Genomic DNA, 14,482 nt, shown 5'->3' with positions numbered 1-14,482 from the left:
ATTTTAAAATGTTTTAAAATTCACCTTATACTAGTTATATAATTAAAAGTTTAATATACATACATACATACATACATACATACATACATACATACATACATACATACATATATATATATATATATATATATATATATATATTATACGTATAAGATCAGTCAGGCATACCAATAGTAGACCTCATTTACAAAGTCACACTATAAAAAGGGTATAAGGAAGCAGCCTATAAAATGGTCGTTGAATGGGTGTCCACTCTCACCCACCACTCTTTTGTACGGTGGATGGTCGTTAGCCAAATAGGTTTGATAGGACAAGTTAAATCTCATTAATAATTATAATGTAATATAATAAGTAACTAAACCTTTTATTAAAATCTCAATTGTAGTTACTTTAGGAAAAATGTGAATTTGATGCTAATCCATGAAATTACACATTACATTTATAAGTCGTTAATGGAGCATATGTGGTTAATCGGCACACTAATGTGTGATTAATAAAGAGTGGTAATGGGTGAATCGAAAATCCTTGTTGATTAATGGAGCACATGTGACTAACCGGGACATTAAAACAAGATGATAAATAACATCAAGAGTACCAAGCTAATTTGCATGGTTATTCACGTCTCGTATGTCATCCTCAACATCTCAGTCACAAAAATGATAACATAATCGAGATTAAACATGTCATTGATAAGATTCAATGAATCTCAAAAAGACCTAGGAATTTCATAAGATTAAAATTGGTAAAAGTCTTACCTACCTAAAATAGATTCGATTTAATTACGACATCCCTCGTCAAATTTCGAACAGAAAATATTGATCATAGCCTTAATTTAAATTTATGGGTTAATACTTAAGGATTAAAAGTCAACTAACTTGAATTCTCTTTTCTCCCTTTATAGATTTCAAATCAAAACAATAGTGATGTGACATCCCCAAATTCACGGCCAGAAAAGACCGATTTTGTTTATGCTTTATAAAAATCAGAGTACTTCATTTTATAAAAAAAGGTTGCGGAATTTGTTCCCAGAAAAAACATGGTAAATACGTTATTAAAACATTTTCGAGGAAACGTATTTATTTCATTTTAAAACGTTTGGGATGTCATCGTTAATACCGAAACATAAGCATAAACAGAACTTACAATGATTTACACTAGTGATCTATATCTCTTTAAATCTCTCAGTGTAATGTCACTTCACTTCGTCACCTGTGATATACATAAACTGAGTGGGTCAGGTTGGGAAACCTGGTGAGTACATAGGGTTTTCAACCCACAATAATATAATTGTTATGTTTAATCATCAAACAATTAACCCCATTACCCATCCCCGTTATCTTCTTTACTCTTAAGGATTTAACCTAAGAGTCGTCTATCCTGCATTTGTTTATTCCGAAGTCCCTTACTTCCAGGGTTCTAGGACTGGCACTAAATCCATAGCTGCCGATGTTAGTTCGTAAAGCACTAATTCCATAGCTGCTATATCCTACTCATCGGGTACTAAATCCATAGCTACCAGTGTTCAACATGTACTAAGTCCATAGCTACCAATTCCTACAGGTACTAAATCCATAGCTACCAGCGTCTAACTAATAGGTACTAAGTCCATATCTACCAATTTCTAACAGGTACTAAATCCATAGCTACCAACGTCTAACAGGTACTAAGTCCATAGCTACTGGTGTTTGTCCCATAGGCACTAAGTCTATAGCTGCCAATGTATACTCACGTCATCTTCTATCTCTCATTATTCATCTACCCATCATCATACCCAACATATTCGTATATATAAAATACGTATACAGTTTAAATCCTTTAAAACATGTATAAAACGTTCATCCAGCATAAACAGCAAGTATTCAGATAATATGCACACATAGCACGTAGTTTATATAAAATACTTCATATCTATGTGTAAGATGAAAGGGACTATGCACTCACCTGATTAGGTGGTGACTCAGCACTCGGACAGCGCTTCGATACTCTCACAACGATTTTCCTTCGATAAAACCTAGTATCGATGCCACTAGGGTTTAGTCTAATGATAACCGCAACAAATTATTTGTCTGACTATTATTATTATTATATAAGCGTTAATAACGCTCAATATAACTCATAATAATAGCCCAAATAATTATTTTAAGGACCTAATAACATTCCTATATTAAAACATAAGCTAAACTAAAGATAGGTTAGGCGTAGCTCACTTACAGCGGGTTTTCTCGAAAACCGGGCTTCGCTGGAGCAGCGTTCCCGAGCCGAAAGACTCTTTTCTCGGGACTCCGGGAGCCTCGGGGCTTCCTTCAGGTGCTAGGGGGTTTACCTAGGCTTTTAGGGGGGTTAGGGGGCTAGAGAGAGAGTCTAGAGAGAGAAAGAATAGTTTAGGAAGGTGTGAAGAATGAGGGAACCCGGCACCTCTATTTATAGGGGAGGAATTGGGTGGACTCGTCGAGTCTGAGTCATGACTCATCGAGTCAGTCCATGTGGTGGCCTTCTGGTGGTGCCACGTGTCCAATTCTGGTGGTGCCACGTCACCCCCTATCGCGTATCAGCCTTCAAACTTAGAAAAATCATAACTTTTGTATACGAGCTCCGTTTTCGACGTTCTTTATATCCACGCGTAGGTAAAATCAAGATCTACAACTTTCGTTTAGACTCCGTCGGCTAATTCTTGACCGATCTCAAATTTAACAGTAGGAGGCGTTTAGACTGTTAAATGGTCGCGAAGAGTTCATAACTCCTTCATCCAGACTCCGTTTTCGTCTGTCTTTTTACCGTTGAGTTCCTATTAATGAGATCTTCAACTCTCATTTAGGTCGCGTAAGCCAAAAACCGCTCGAACTAAAATTCGAGTTTCGGGCTGTACACTGCTAAGCCGAATCTTAGAAAAATCATAACTTCTTCATACGAAGTCAGATTTGGGCGTTCTTTTTATCGACGCTCTTAGTTTAACATTTTCTACAACTTTTGTTTAGATTGCTAAGGCTAAATCTCGCTCTATCGTAAATTCACTATTTACGTCTCCCGGTGCCGTGCCGGTTTTGCCGTAAAACTTCGGCGGGCCATAACTTCTTCGTTATAACTCAGATTTTGGCGTTCTTTATATGTACGGAAAGCTTGTGACATATTCTACAACTTGGCTAAGATTATTTATCCTAAATAATCTTTTGTCAAAAAGTCATTTTCGACCCTTATTGCCTCTAAATTGACTAGCCCGGATCTACGGGCGTTACAAGTGATCTTCCTTATTTTTATGAAAATGGTTTCCCTCTTTTTTCTGAAGATGATCTTCCACGTTCAGATCAAGGTGAAAATGTTTTCTCTTTTCCAAGAAATGATGGAATTGGACATCATTCTTCTTCAACTTTTCTTCCTCCTCCTCTAGTGACTCTCCCTAAGTCATGTCTTCTTCAAGTTGAAAAGTATGAAATTACTCGACCCCTATTGGCACTTAAACATCAAGATGGAAAGTTTGTGTGTGCGCATGTTCTGGAAATGAAATCGCACATTGACAGATTGGATATGATGGGTGTCGTTTTCACAAAGGATATGATGGGTGTCGTTTTCGCAAAGGAGCTAGCCATTGGCTTGGTTCCACTTTCACTTCCTGAGTCATATATTCAGTTCATTAAAGACTATTATATAAGCGACCACGACGTGACCCTAAATGATCTGACACATATGTTAATTGTTGTTGAGGCAGAAATGCTTAAGAGTGCAAATGAAGCAAAAGTTCTTGAATGATCTGTCTCCAAAATTTTCATGGACATTGACGATGACAACCATAGTACTCTAGAAAAGGTTTCCTTTTCCAATGGAAATAGATCGGCTAAGGTCAATCCCCGTTTGACCATATGGTAAAGAGAAATGCTAGTTATGAGATAGCTCTATGTGCTAATCCTAAAAGGTTCATATGTTTCTATTGCCAATTGGAAGAGCATGGGTTGTCTTTCATATTGCAACAAGTGTGTAATAATATGTTCCACCGATGCATACTATAAATGTTCATGTTCCATTGATGCTTGATGTACTAGTGAGATGTTAGATCTTGATGTGATTCCATATATATATATATATATATATATATATATATATATATATATATATATATATATATATATATATATATATATATATATATTGATGTATTTTTTACATATAATGTTTATATAGTCCATAGACACGTCTCTCATCAAACTTTTTAGTCCGATATAGTATTTTTGATGTGTGTCCTGGATAGCAACGTTAGAAACACTTGAGATGTGATTATTTTTCTAGTTTGATATCTCCAAATTTAGACAACATTTAGAGTACAAAAACATGTCTCTCATCAAACTTTTTACTCCGATATAGTATTTTTGATGTGTGTTCAGGATAGCGACGTTAGAGGCACTTGCAATGTGATTATTTTTATATTTTCGAAACATTTTTATTTATTGAATGTTGGAAATATCTCAAATTTTTTTGTTGCAGAAACTGTTTTGAAATATAAAGAAAATTGAAATGTTGTCTAAATTTGGATATGTCAAACTAGAAATACTAGTTATTTAATAATGTTGTTAACCGTTAGATTAAAGCTTTTTAAACTTTGTGCAAAACAAACGGACAACATTTTCCAAACTAAAACAAGTGTTTGGAATGTTAAGTAGGGTTGTCAAATTAGGCAATCATGTCGTGTTTTTGTTTCACAAGACATGATACGACAAGATTTTGTATAACACGAACACGACAAGACTAACACGAACACGGACAAGACACGATGTCATGTTTTTTTTTTCATTAACACGAAAACGAACCAATTAAAACACGACAACAAGACACGACACGACAAAGATAATATTACATAACTATTAGTTTATTTCATTAATACTTAAAGATATATAACACAACAAAAACGAAAAACACGACAACCACATGCTTAATCGTGTCAACTTCGTGTCGATTTATAAACACGAACACGACACAACATCGTGTTTTTTAATCTTGACACGAACACGAATATGAATTTTCACTTCGTCCCGATTTCATTTCGTTTCGTGTATTTTTGTGGTGTGGTGTCATAATTGACACCCCTAAATTGTTAAGTAACAAGGTGTAACTTTAATCAATAATTTTAACGTTAGTATCATCTTAGATTTGTTTTAAATCATGTGTCCTCAAACAGCCTTTCTTTATCTTTGTATTCACCAACTATTGAATCAAGAAACACTTATTTGCATCCGAAAGTTTTGGTTGATTATAAAACTACACACGAAACAGAACAAAGCAGTCAAGCAGAAACTGCACATAAATTTTTAACTTGTATCAAGAATTCGTATGGAAAATTAACAACCATCTTACAACCAACAAAAAATTTCATATAACAAAAACAAAACAACAAGTAATTAATCAATGAAAAACAAAACTTCTATCATACATCAAAGTATAAACCCATCTATCCCTCTTTATTCCTCTCATTACCCTAGTCATCCCAGTCAGCATCCCATCCATCTTTCTTCCTAGAAGTCAACCCATTTGAGGAGATAGTTTTCGGTGTCACACCGCCACCTGGCGATCTAATCGCCTTATCTTCATCCCAGTCATCATCATCCCAATCTTGATCCCATCCTTCCACAGTATCAACATTCACCGCATTGGAAGATTCCGGAAGCCCCATTTCCAGCTCCTGATATGGAATCCCGCCGTCATTTCTCCGCTTCCGGAAGCTACACAGGGCCCACGACCCACCAACAACTAAAGCCAAAAGAAACGCCACGTAAGCACCATGCATAGGTGTCACTTGCTTCGAGTAGAAAGTCAACTGGTCTAAAAGGTTGTTTTGAGAAATCGGAACATCCACACTTTCGGGAGGGGGGATGTCTTTTGGTGACGTGGCGGGGTTGTCAATGTCTTTGGATGACGTGGCGGGGGTCGTGTTGATGTCTTTTGGTGACGTGGCAGGGGTGTCGGGGATTGGGATTGGTGGTTCTTTGATTTCTTTAGGGTTTGTTGGGGTGGTGTTAGGTTTTGGAGGATTGTTGTCTTCTTTGGGGTTTAAAGGAGTGTTTGCAGGGTCATTTTCGTCTTTTGGCTTTGGAGGAGTTTTGGGATCTTTAGGTTTTGGAGGAGTGTTGATGGTTGTGGTCTTGAGTTGAAGCTCACAATCACCATTTAGAATAAGTTTTGTCGTTTTGTCTCCAGATAATATAAAATTAACCTATAATAATCAAATGCAAGAAATGAAATTATGATGCTATAATAATAATAAAAAAAATCAATAAAAATCGAACCTTTTTAGTGGTATGACCAGGTATTTCAAAAGGTGCTAAAATATCGTTTATAGATGTGTCAGAAGTGATATTCACTTTCAAGTCCAAAATTCCTTCATTTTCAACAATAAGTGTCACATTGTTGGAACCTGCTAGAAGAAGGTGGTTAAATGTAGATAAATAGATGGAAAAAAGAATCAAAACTGCAATGTTTTAATTGGATAGAAATAAATGAATGTTTAAGAGTATAAATAGTTAAAATGCATCAAAAGAGAAGAGTTTTCTTTTTACCATTTTCAAAATCTTGAATACATGCGATCATGGTTTTTCCCTGGTCTGTGCAAACTGGATTGCCATTGCAACTTTTGGTAGCAAATGTTTCCATTTGTGTTTGTGTTTGTGTTTCTGCTTTGTCTTTTCCATCTTTACCCTTATCCTTTTCTACTGTGTTATCAGGAGGATTTTCAGAATTAATCTTGGTTTTATCATCATTCAAGCCTTTAGAATCCACATTTGAGGGATTTGTATTTGGACTATCAACTGGCTTTGTTGTCTCAGTTGGAGAGGGATTTAACTTCTTATCATTAATGGATGTAGAAGATGGATCATCCTAAAGACGAATAACAATTTTAGCAATAGCATAACAGAACAAAAACAATTTACATGTATAAAGACGAAGATCAAGTGAATTTCATAGTGCTATCTTGTTTCCACCCTAATTGATGCACTGAAGTTATTGATAACAGGATCGGTCATATCCAAGCGTGGATCAAACGGTTAGCAAGTAGTTAACTTACATGATTTTCAATTAATTTCTTCAATAAAAAATAATCGGTAAGTAATTCGGGATAACAAAAACACGTATCAACAGATCACGAACCTGAATTGCATTAGAGCTGCCATTTGGATCCGGTGTCGAAACTAATTTCCTGGAGCTCAAGGCATTAGACCGACCCAAAACGGTCATAAATAAGAGCAATAATACTATCAGCAATCCATTTTTATCCATTCCACCTCAAAAAGAACAAATCTTCGATCCAAAACTCAAAGTATAAGAAATCCTAACTTGACCTGTTGATATAAGGTTATCAATCGTCCACTTAATCTATTCAGTTGATGAAATCGTCTCATCCTCTTGATAAAAAAAAACCCTAAGCCCTCATCAACATCGTCTTAATCAGCTGCAAATTTTCGATCAGAACGGAAGTTTGGTTAAAGGAGTGATGGGTAGCTTACAAAGTACGTTACTGACGATCTTAGGAAACCCGAAGGAGTGGAAGAAATCAGAAATTTGTGGAGATTGGAATTGGAATTGAAATTAAAATCGGGATTTGTTAGAGATTTCAATTCGTAGAGAGGAAATTGTATCAGTAGATGTGTTCTTGTCATTCTTGACGATGTGAATAAAATTCCTTGAAGCCGGGTTATCGGATTATTGGGCCGGACGCCCAGCTTATGAAGTTAATCATATTCTTAAAAAAGTTCCAAAACTATTTGGGCCTCAACGCTTTCTAATCATTTATGCTTCCGAATTTTAGCAGAAAAAAAATAAATAAATAAATAAATGTTATGTGTTCTCGGATCAAAGATAAATAAAAGAAAATTTTAACATTTTAGGGGGTGTTTGGAGTATCTTTTCATAGGGCAAAAGATTTTTTGGGAAAAGTTCCAAAAAGTCACGTTTCCCTGACTTTTCTAAAAAGTCAGTTTTCACTCTTTAAAAAATCCAAAAGGAGCTTTCAAGAAGCTTTTTCCAAACATCTTTTGCATGTTATCTTTTCCCAAAAGTTTTTTTCCCTCTCAAAAAGATATCCCAAACACCCCCTTAGTCTTTCTCTTCAAATTCTTCTAAATTAAAAAGAAAATTAGAAGAAAAAATGATCATTCCATTTCCTTTAATGAAATTCAAAAGCATCAATTTTATTTTTTTTATTCTTTTTTCCACTTCCATCAATTTCTTTTTTTCCCTTGCTAAGTTGAACTTGGTAGCAGAGTGTTAAAGTAGGCGTGAACAAATAAATCGGTTTTGGATTAGTTCCAAAAGAAAACTGAAGCCAAACCGGTCTAAACAGAATATGTGTAAAACAGGACTAGTCCGAAACAAAAACGGAACAAAAAAAAATACCTTTGAGCGAGACTGAACTGGTCTAAAGCAAAATCTGTCCAAAAAACGAAACGAAAAAAAGGCAGCTGACACTGGTACAAAAAAGAACGATCATTTCTGATACCGGTCCCAAAAAAACATTTGATCATTTTCGTGTCCAACTCGACTGCTACCACAACCTATTTTATCGATAAACATCTTCATAATGTCTATTAAAGTTTTTTATATATACATAAAACTTGAAACCATAATCGAAGAAAAAAACCAAATCCAAACAAAATAAACATATGAAAGGACCGCGAGACCAATACCGGACTAGTAAAAAATATGATTAGTCCGAAACTTTTTATTGTACGCTATAATAATAACTAATAAGTGATATGTGATAGTGTGATATAGATTGATTTATGATAATCACCAAAAGTATCGAAATAATAATTTTGTGTTTAAGTCGATTTTGTAAGAATCAACTTAATTTTTCAAAATTAAGATTCATGGTCATTGAGAATGTTATATTGGCGCAAAATCACCATCTCTAACTAATTTGTTTAATAATTCTGATAAAAATAATATAACTAATATATCAATAAGTTTTTATTTTCACGAGCAATTGGAATTTCATAAAAAATAATACTAATATATATATATATATATATATATATATATATATATATATATATATATATATATATATATATATATATATATATATATATATAGGTAAAGTGAATATACCTAACAACCTTATATAAGCTTAGGTACCTAACCACATTATACTACATTGTTTTGCATTATATTTCCATTGCAATCGTCTAAGGTTCTTAAACTTCAACTTTTAACTTGATTTACTTCCAAGATTTTCAGACATTCACCATTGTATTCCTCCTACACCATTTGATTTATATATATATATATATATATATATATATATATATATATATATATATATATATAATTCAAAGAATAAGAAAACGTTTATATATGGTTGTTATCCATAAATAATCTCTTGTGTAAAAGATGTCATAGTGGCATCCTGAGACTATAAATTATGGTCGACAAATATATATCAGAGAAAACCAACCAACATATTGGTAATCGAATAAAAAATTTAGTAACCAATATGTTTGGTAGTTAACATGTTTGGTTGGTAGTACTATGTCAATTGAGTAAACATAATATGATAGTAGTACAAATTTTTTAATATCAATGTAGTATCATACCAACCAATTCTCTATCTCTCTCTCTCTCTCTCTCTATATATATATATATATATATATATATATATATATATATATATATATATATATATATATATATATATTTATATATATATATATAAACTAAAGTAAGGCATGTCCCATTTTTCTTCATTGTTTTAAATTTTAAACTCATGGTAGAAATTAATGTAATCATTTTAGAGCAAATTTTCAATACTAACAATTACAAAAATCTTTTTCACAAAACCCCTATTCATGTTTCGTAACGTTGAACAACACGAAAATCCTCATTCATAAAACCCCTTATACATGTTGGCATATACTATTATCAAACAAACGTATTGGTATCCAAACAAGTTGATACCAACTATACTTGGTATTGTAATTGTAGCAAAAATTATATACCAATTATAATTTGTACGGTGCACGGTTTAGAGAAAAAAAAAAGATTGATACTGTAGCAATTCAATCCCTATTATAAATACATTAACAAGGTCCATCCTACTAAGGTAAATCAAAACATACCACTGTGTACAAATCCAAGATAGGCTACCATCATAATTAGTCCAATTAACCTATCGACTATAAGTAATGGAGAGTGTACACTAATAGTCATCATAACAAATGATATATACCTATCCTAATTACTAATAGGTAAATCAAAACATAACACTGTGTACAAATCCAAGATAGGCTACCATCCTAATTAGTCCAACTAACCTATCGACTATAAGTAATGGAGAGCGTACACTAATAGTCATCATAACAAATGATATATACTTATCCATGACGCCAAACATAACCGCGCATTAAATGTAGGCAACGAATACCAATTATGAGCGACAACATATGAATTTGATTTCTAACAATATGTGAAAGAAAAAACTAATGTTATTAATGTTTACTAAACTGAAAACTCATGAATGTTAAAAAAAAAATGTAATGGTTTGAAGACCTTATAGATTAATATGAAGGAATCTTCCGAAATTTTCACACCTTAAACAAGTCTTGGACATCATGAGCAAATATAGAAAGTTTAAAGTCGGTGAAAATAACAAACTCTATCTATATGAACAAGAGCTTGTGGCTTCAAACAAGAAACCAAAGGTAAGTAGGTTTAATGGAAGTTATGGGTGTAACTGAGCTGAGCCAACTCATGTGATACTCAGGACCAACTCAAAAAATACTCGAAATCGACTCTGTTCAAATCGAGTCAAGCTCGAGCTACTCGAGTACATTATTGAGCCGAGATCGAGTATAGAAATACACGGCTCGTGAAACTTGCGAGCTTAATCGAGTAGTGTTATACTTACACATTTACCCTTTATTTTCTTCATATTTACATATTATAGAGTTTAGTCAAGTCGAGCTCACAAGCTTCAATGTATTTCTATTGTAATTTAAGGTGGCTTTATTTTTTTTAGTAGCTAATCAAGTTGGGCTAAGTTGAGCTCGAAATACTCAATTACTTTATCGAGCTCGAGCTCGAGCTTGAAGTTAAGGCTCGAGTCAAGTTCAAGCTGAGTTTTAAGCTCGATTTTCTTAGTCGAGTCAAGTTTCAAGCTTGGCAGTGGTCGACTTTGATTACACCCATAGTGGAAGTTACAATCTGGTCCTTGCACTCAATCTTACTTTTAGTCCATGGCCCATACTGAATAGGAGATCTCAAGTCAGACCGATAACTTAACCCACAACATAAAAATGATAAGTGCTTATTTTCATTTATTGATCAAATCTATCCATCACGTAACGCCCTATTCCGAATTGATTCTTAATCCGAGGTTGTGGCCCGAAGATCAGTCACTATAAGGATTATGGCCTTTGAAAAGGTGATATCTAGGCTCATTTGGGTGCGAGTGATGTATTTGAAGTGACCTGAGTGTTCGGTTTGTGTTTTAGAGCCTAGGGGTATTTCAGTAAAATGTTAGTTCGAGCTTTTGTGGAAATTGGATTTTTTTCGGAAGGTCTTAAGGATGTTATGAGTTGATAGAAGTGTAGGTATTCACGATACCTTTCTGTGGATATAAGGATCGTCGAAAACAGACTTATAACGAAGAAGTTATGGCCTTCGGAAGTTTGGTGGTTTTAAGGTTTAGCCAGGTACGTGGGGCATACACAAATGGTACGCAGGGCATACTAGTGAAGAGAGCAGTACGCAGGGCGTACCTTGGTGTATGATGGGCATACTAACCATGATGTTCGCTGGTGCTCTTGGGAGTACGTTGGGCGTACTCCAATCAGGCCTAAACTCTATTTTAGGTCTTGGACCCTATTTAAGCTCATTATCTCATAACCTAACATTAATATCTTCAGCCTTTATCCCTCTAAACCCTAGAAATCGACCCTTATCTCCCATTTGAGCGATTTTAGAGCTTTAAAGTGATTAATGTGTGTTTTGGTGCTTGAAGAGGAAGAAGGAACTTCTTGAAGAGTCATTGCTTGACTTGGAGCTTTCAGATTCCAGCTTTGTGCACCTAGATCTAACTTCTGGAGGTATAAAGTCTCAACATTGGCAAATATTTCTTGTAGATCTAGCTAGATAGCACTTTGTTATGATTTTGGTCCCTTTGTTGTGGTTCTTGTGAGTAGAAGTTACTCCACAACCTTGAAGCTTCATATTTGGCCTTTGTTGGGGTTATTGAGTCATAAAGTTTGGATCTTGACGAGTATAAACCTTTCATGCATGATTTGGTAGCCTTTTGGTGAAGTTTGGGACTTAGGGTTTTGATTTGTGTCCCATTAAGTCATGCTAAGTCATAAAGTCAGGAACTTTATGACTTAAGAAGTCCCTTTGAATCAGATCAGGAAGTTTGGACTAAGGTCTTAAGCTATTAAGAGGTTTTTAAGACATTTTGGAGTGATTTTGACATTTGGAATTCATCTTTGATCTTTGGGCTACATTAAGCCATGAAAAGGCTTAAAGCATTCGACTTTATGGATCAATTCACTTATATTTAGCTATTCTAAGTTTTTGGACGTCTTGGCTTAATGGATTAATAGTTAGAATTGAGAGTTGGTGGTCAAACAGGAGGAGTACGTTGGGCGTACTAGCATGTATGTGTAGCGTACAAGCACTTTAGCAAGTATGCTTAGCGTACAAGCTGAGTACGCCCCGCGTACTCAACATAGTGGGATTTCGGTTTTTGGGCTTTAGTTTGGGCCATCTTTTGGGCTTTCTTGTGTTGGGCCATGTTGGGCCATCAGGTTTTGGGTTGATATCTATTAGTAGAGGCCCACTGTGGATTTGGGCCCAATTTGGGAAATTGGGCCATAGATTGGGCCTTGGGTAGTTTTTGGTATTTGGCCTTGTGGACTATTAGGTTTGGGCCTAAGTGTAGCACCTGGTTCCCGGTACGTACTCCTTGCTAATTACCTTTTAAAAATAAATAAATGATAATAATGCATCTTGCCTTGGACTCGGCGAGTTGATGGGCCAACTCGCGCGAGTTGGAGTGGGACAAGGTACGGGAGTTGGACTTTGGACTCGGCGAGTAGGCCTTGGTTGGGAAAAAACCCTAATCCGGGTGTTTACACCTTATTTAAAAACCCTAACTTGGCCTCCTTTGTCCCTAACACTTCCAGAGAGCAGTAGAGCGAGACCCTAGCCCCCCATATTGTTCTTGAGAGTGTTTTTGGCTTTGTGAAGGAGGTTGGAGCTTAGAAGAAGAAAGGAGGTGGTTGAAGAGTGCAAGGAAAGTGTAGATCCGAACTCTACTCAGGGAGAAGCTTCCATTCTGGTAGAAAAGTCTCTACCTTGATCTTTAGATCATTAGTTACCATTTTTGTCCCAAATTGGTGGTTTTCAAGCCCTAAAACACCAAACTCCATGTGTGGTGCTTAATGATCCGAAAGGACTTCAAATCTAGACTTATTGGATGAATTAGTAGCATAAAGTTCTGTGGTTGAAGTGATTGAGGTCCTCATTGAGTGTATGACCTCATTAAGAGTTTGGTTTTGGCAGGGCCGGCCCTAGAGGGAGGGCAAGCTGGGCGACCGCCCCGGGCCTCACCAAATCTCGGGGCCCCTTCGAATAACGGTTAATATATATAGTACTTAGATAATATAAGGCATATCATACCGTGAAAATACCAAAAACCACTTGTAGTTGACATGGCTAAAGCTTTGTTGTGTATATACCTTTTGTCCCGTGTTCGAAACTTGAACAAGTACTAACTGTAACTTGTTTATTTATTTTTTTAATTTTACTTATAAGGCTAAGGGCCCAACAACTACCAACCAGAGTTTTTATTTATTTATTTATTTTTTATTTTTAATCTCGTAGTTTCGTACTTTCTCCGAAACGACGACTCTATTTTCAAGAAGCAAACGACTGCTCAATTTCTTATTAAATCTAATTCCCTCTAGAGCCTAAAAGAGAAGACGATGAGACAAATCTTTAAGCCGATTCTTATATGATTTTTGAAATCTACATTTCATCTCTTTCCATCGATTTTCAAGCCATTGTTCTTCATGTAATCATGCCTATGAATTTCAATTGTTCAAATTAGAAATTGATTTCTGATTATGATTTATAAAAGTCAATACATTATATTAATTATAGTTTTCCTTTAGATGTTCTCTTTAGGGTGTTTTGAAGTTATATTAGTTGAATTATTAGAGTTAACTGAGTTATTTGGTAGAATATTGGATTTTATCAGAATCTTCTTTTTATGGTGTTTCCTTTATATCATCTCTCTATCTCACTGTGTGATTTGAAACTGAGTTTTGGAAGATTTTGTTTTTATTATTAAATTTTGGAGTTAACTGACTTTATTTATAGTTTTTCCCTTTTAGAGTTGTTATTGCTTTTGCTATGAATAAATTCCATTGTTTGGTCCAACGTCATCATCACAACATGCGTTCAAGAGGAGTAAAGAGTAACTCAAAGTTAAAATATGTCGTAAAACCTGTGC

At 34.9% G+C, this 14,482-nt stretch overlaps 1 protein-coding gene across 2 annotated transcripts; it reads right to left on the bottom strand.

Annotated features, from left to right (window-relative positions):
• Positions 1–5,258: 5,258 nt before the first annotated feature.
• Positions 5,259–7,646, bottom strand: LOC145015739 (uncharacterized). 2 transcript variants are annotated; one of them, XM_078974211.1, is made up of 4 exons: positions 7,129–7,646; positions 6,540–6,858; positions 6,270–6,400; positions 5,259–6,196 (listed from the first exon to the last, which is right to left on the bottom strand). In XM_078974211.1, exons 1-4 carry the CDS (start codon positions 7,255–7,257, stop codon positions 5,462–5,464), a joined length of 1,314 nt encoding a protein of 437 aa, XP_078830337.1. In that variant the 5' UTR covers positions 7,258–7,646; the 3' UTR covers positions 5,259–5,461. The 2 variants fall into 2 exon arrangements, with proteins under 2 accessions (XP_078830337.1, XP_078830338.1); XM_078974212.1 differs by having other exon boundaries at positions 6,270–6,397; positions 7,129–7,645.
• Between the last annotated feature and the right edge of the window lie 6,836 nt (positions 7,647–14,482).

Source organism: Lactuca saligna, chromosome 9 (assembly GCF_052625555.1).
Source record: "Lactuca saligna cultivar CGN05327 chromosome 9, ASM5262555v1, whole genome shotgun sequence".
In the NCBI taxonomy this organism is placed as follows: Eukaryota; Viridiplantae; Streptophyta; class Magnoliopsida; order Asterales; family Asteraceae; genus Lactuca; species Lactuca saligna.
This window is presented reverse-complemented; position numbering and strand designations above follow the sequence as displayed.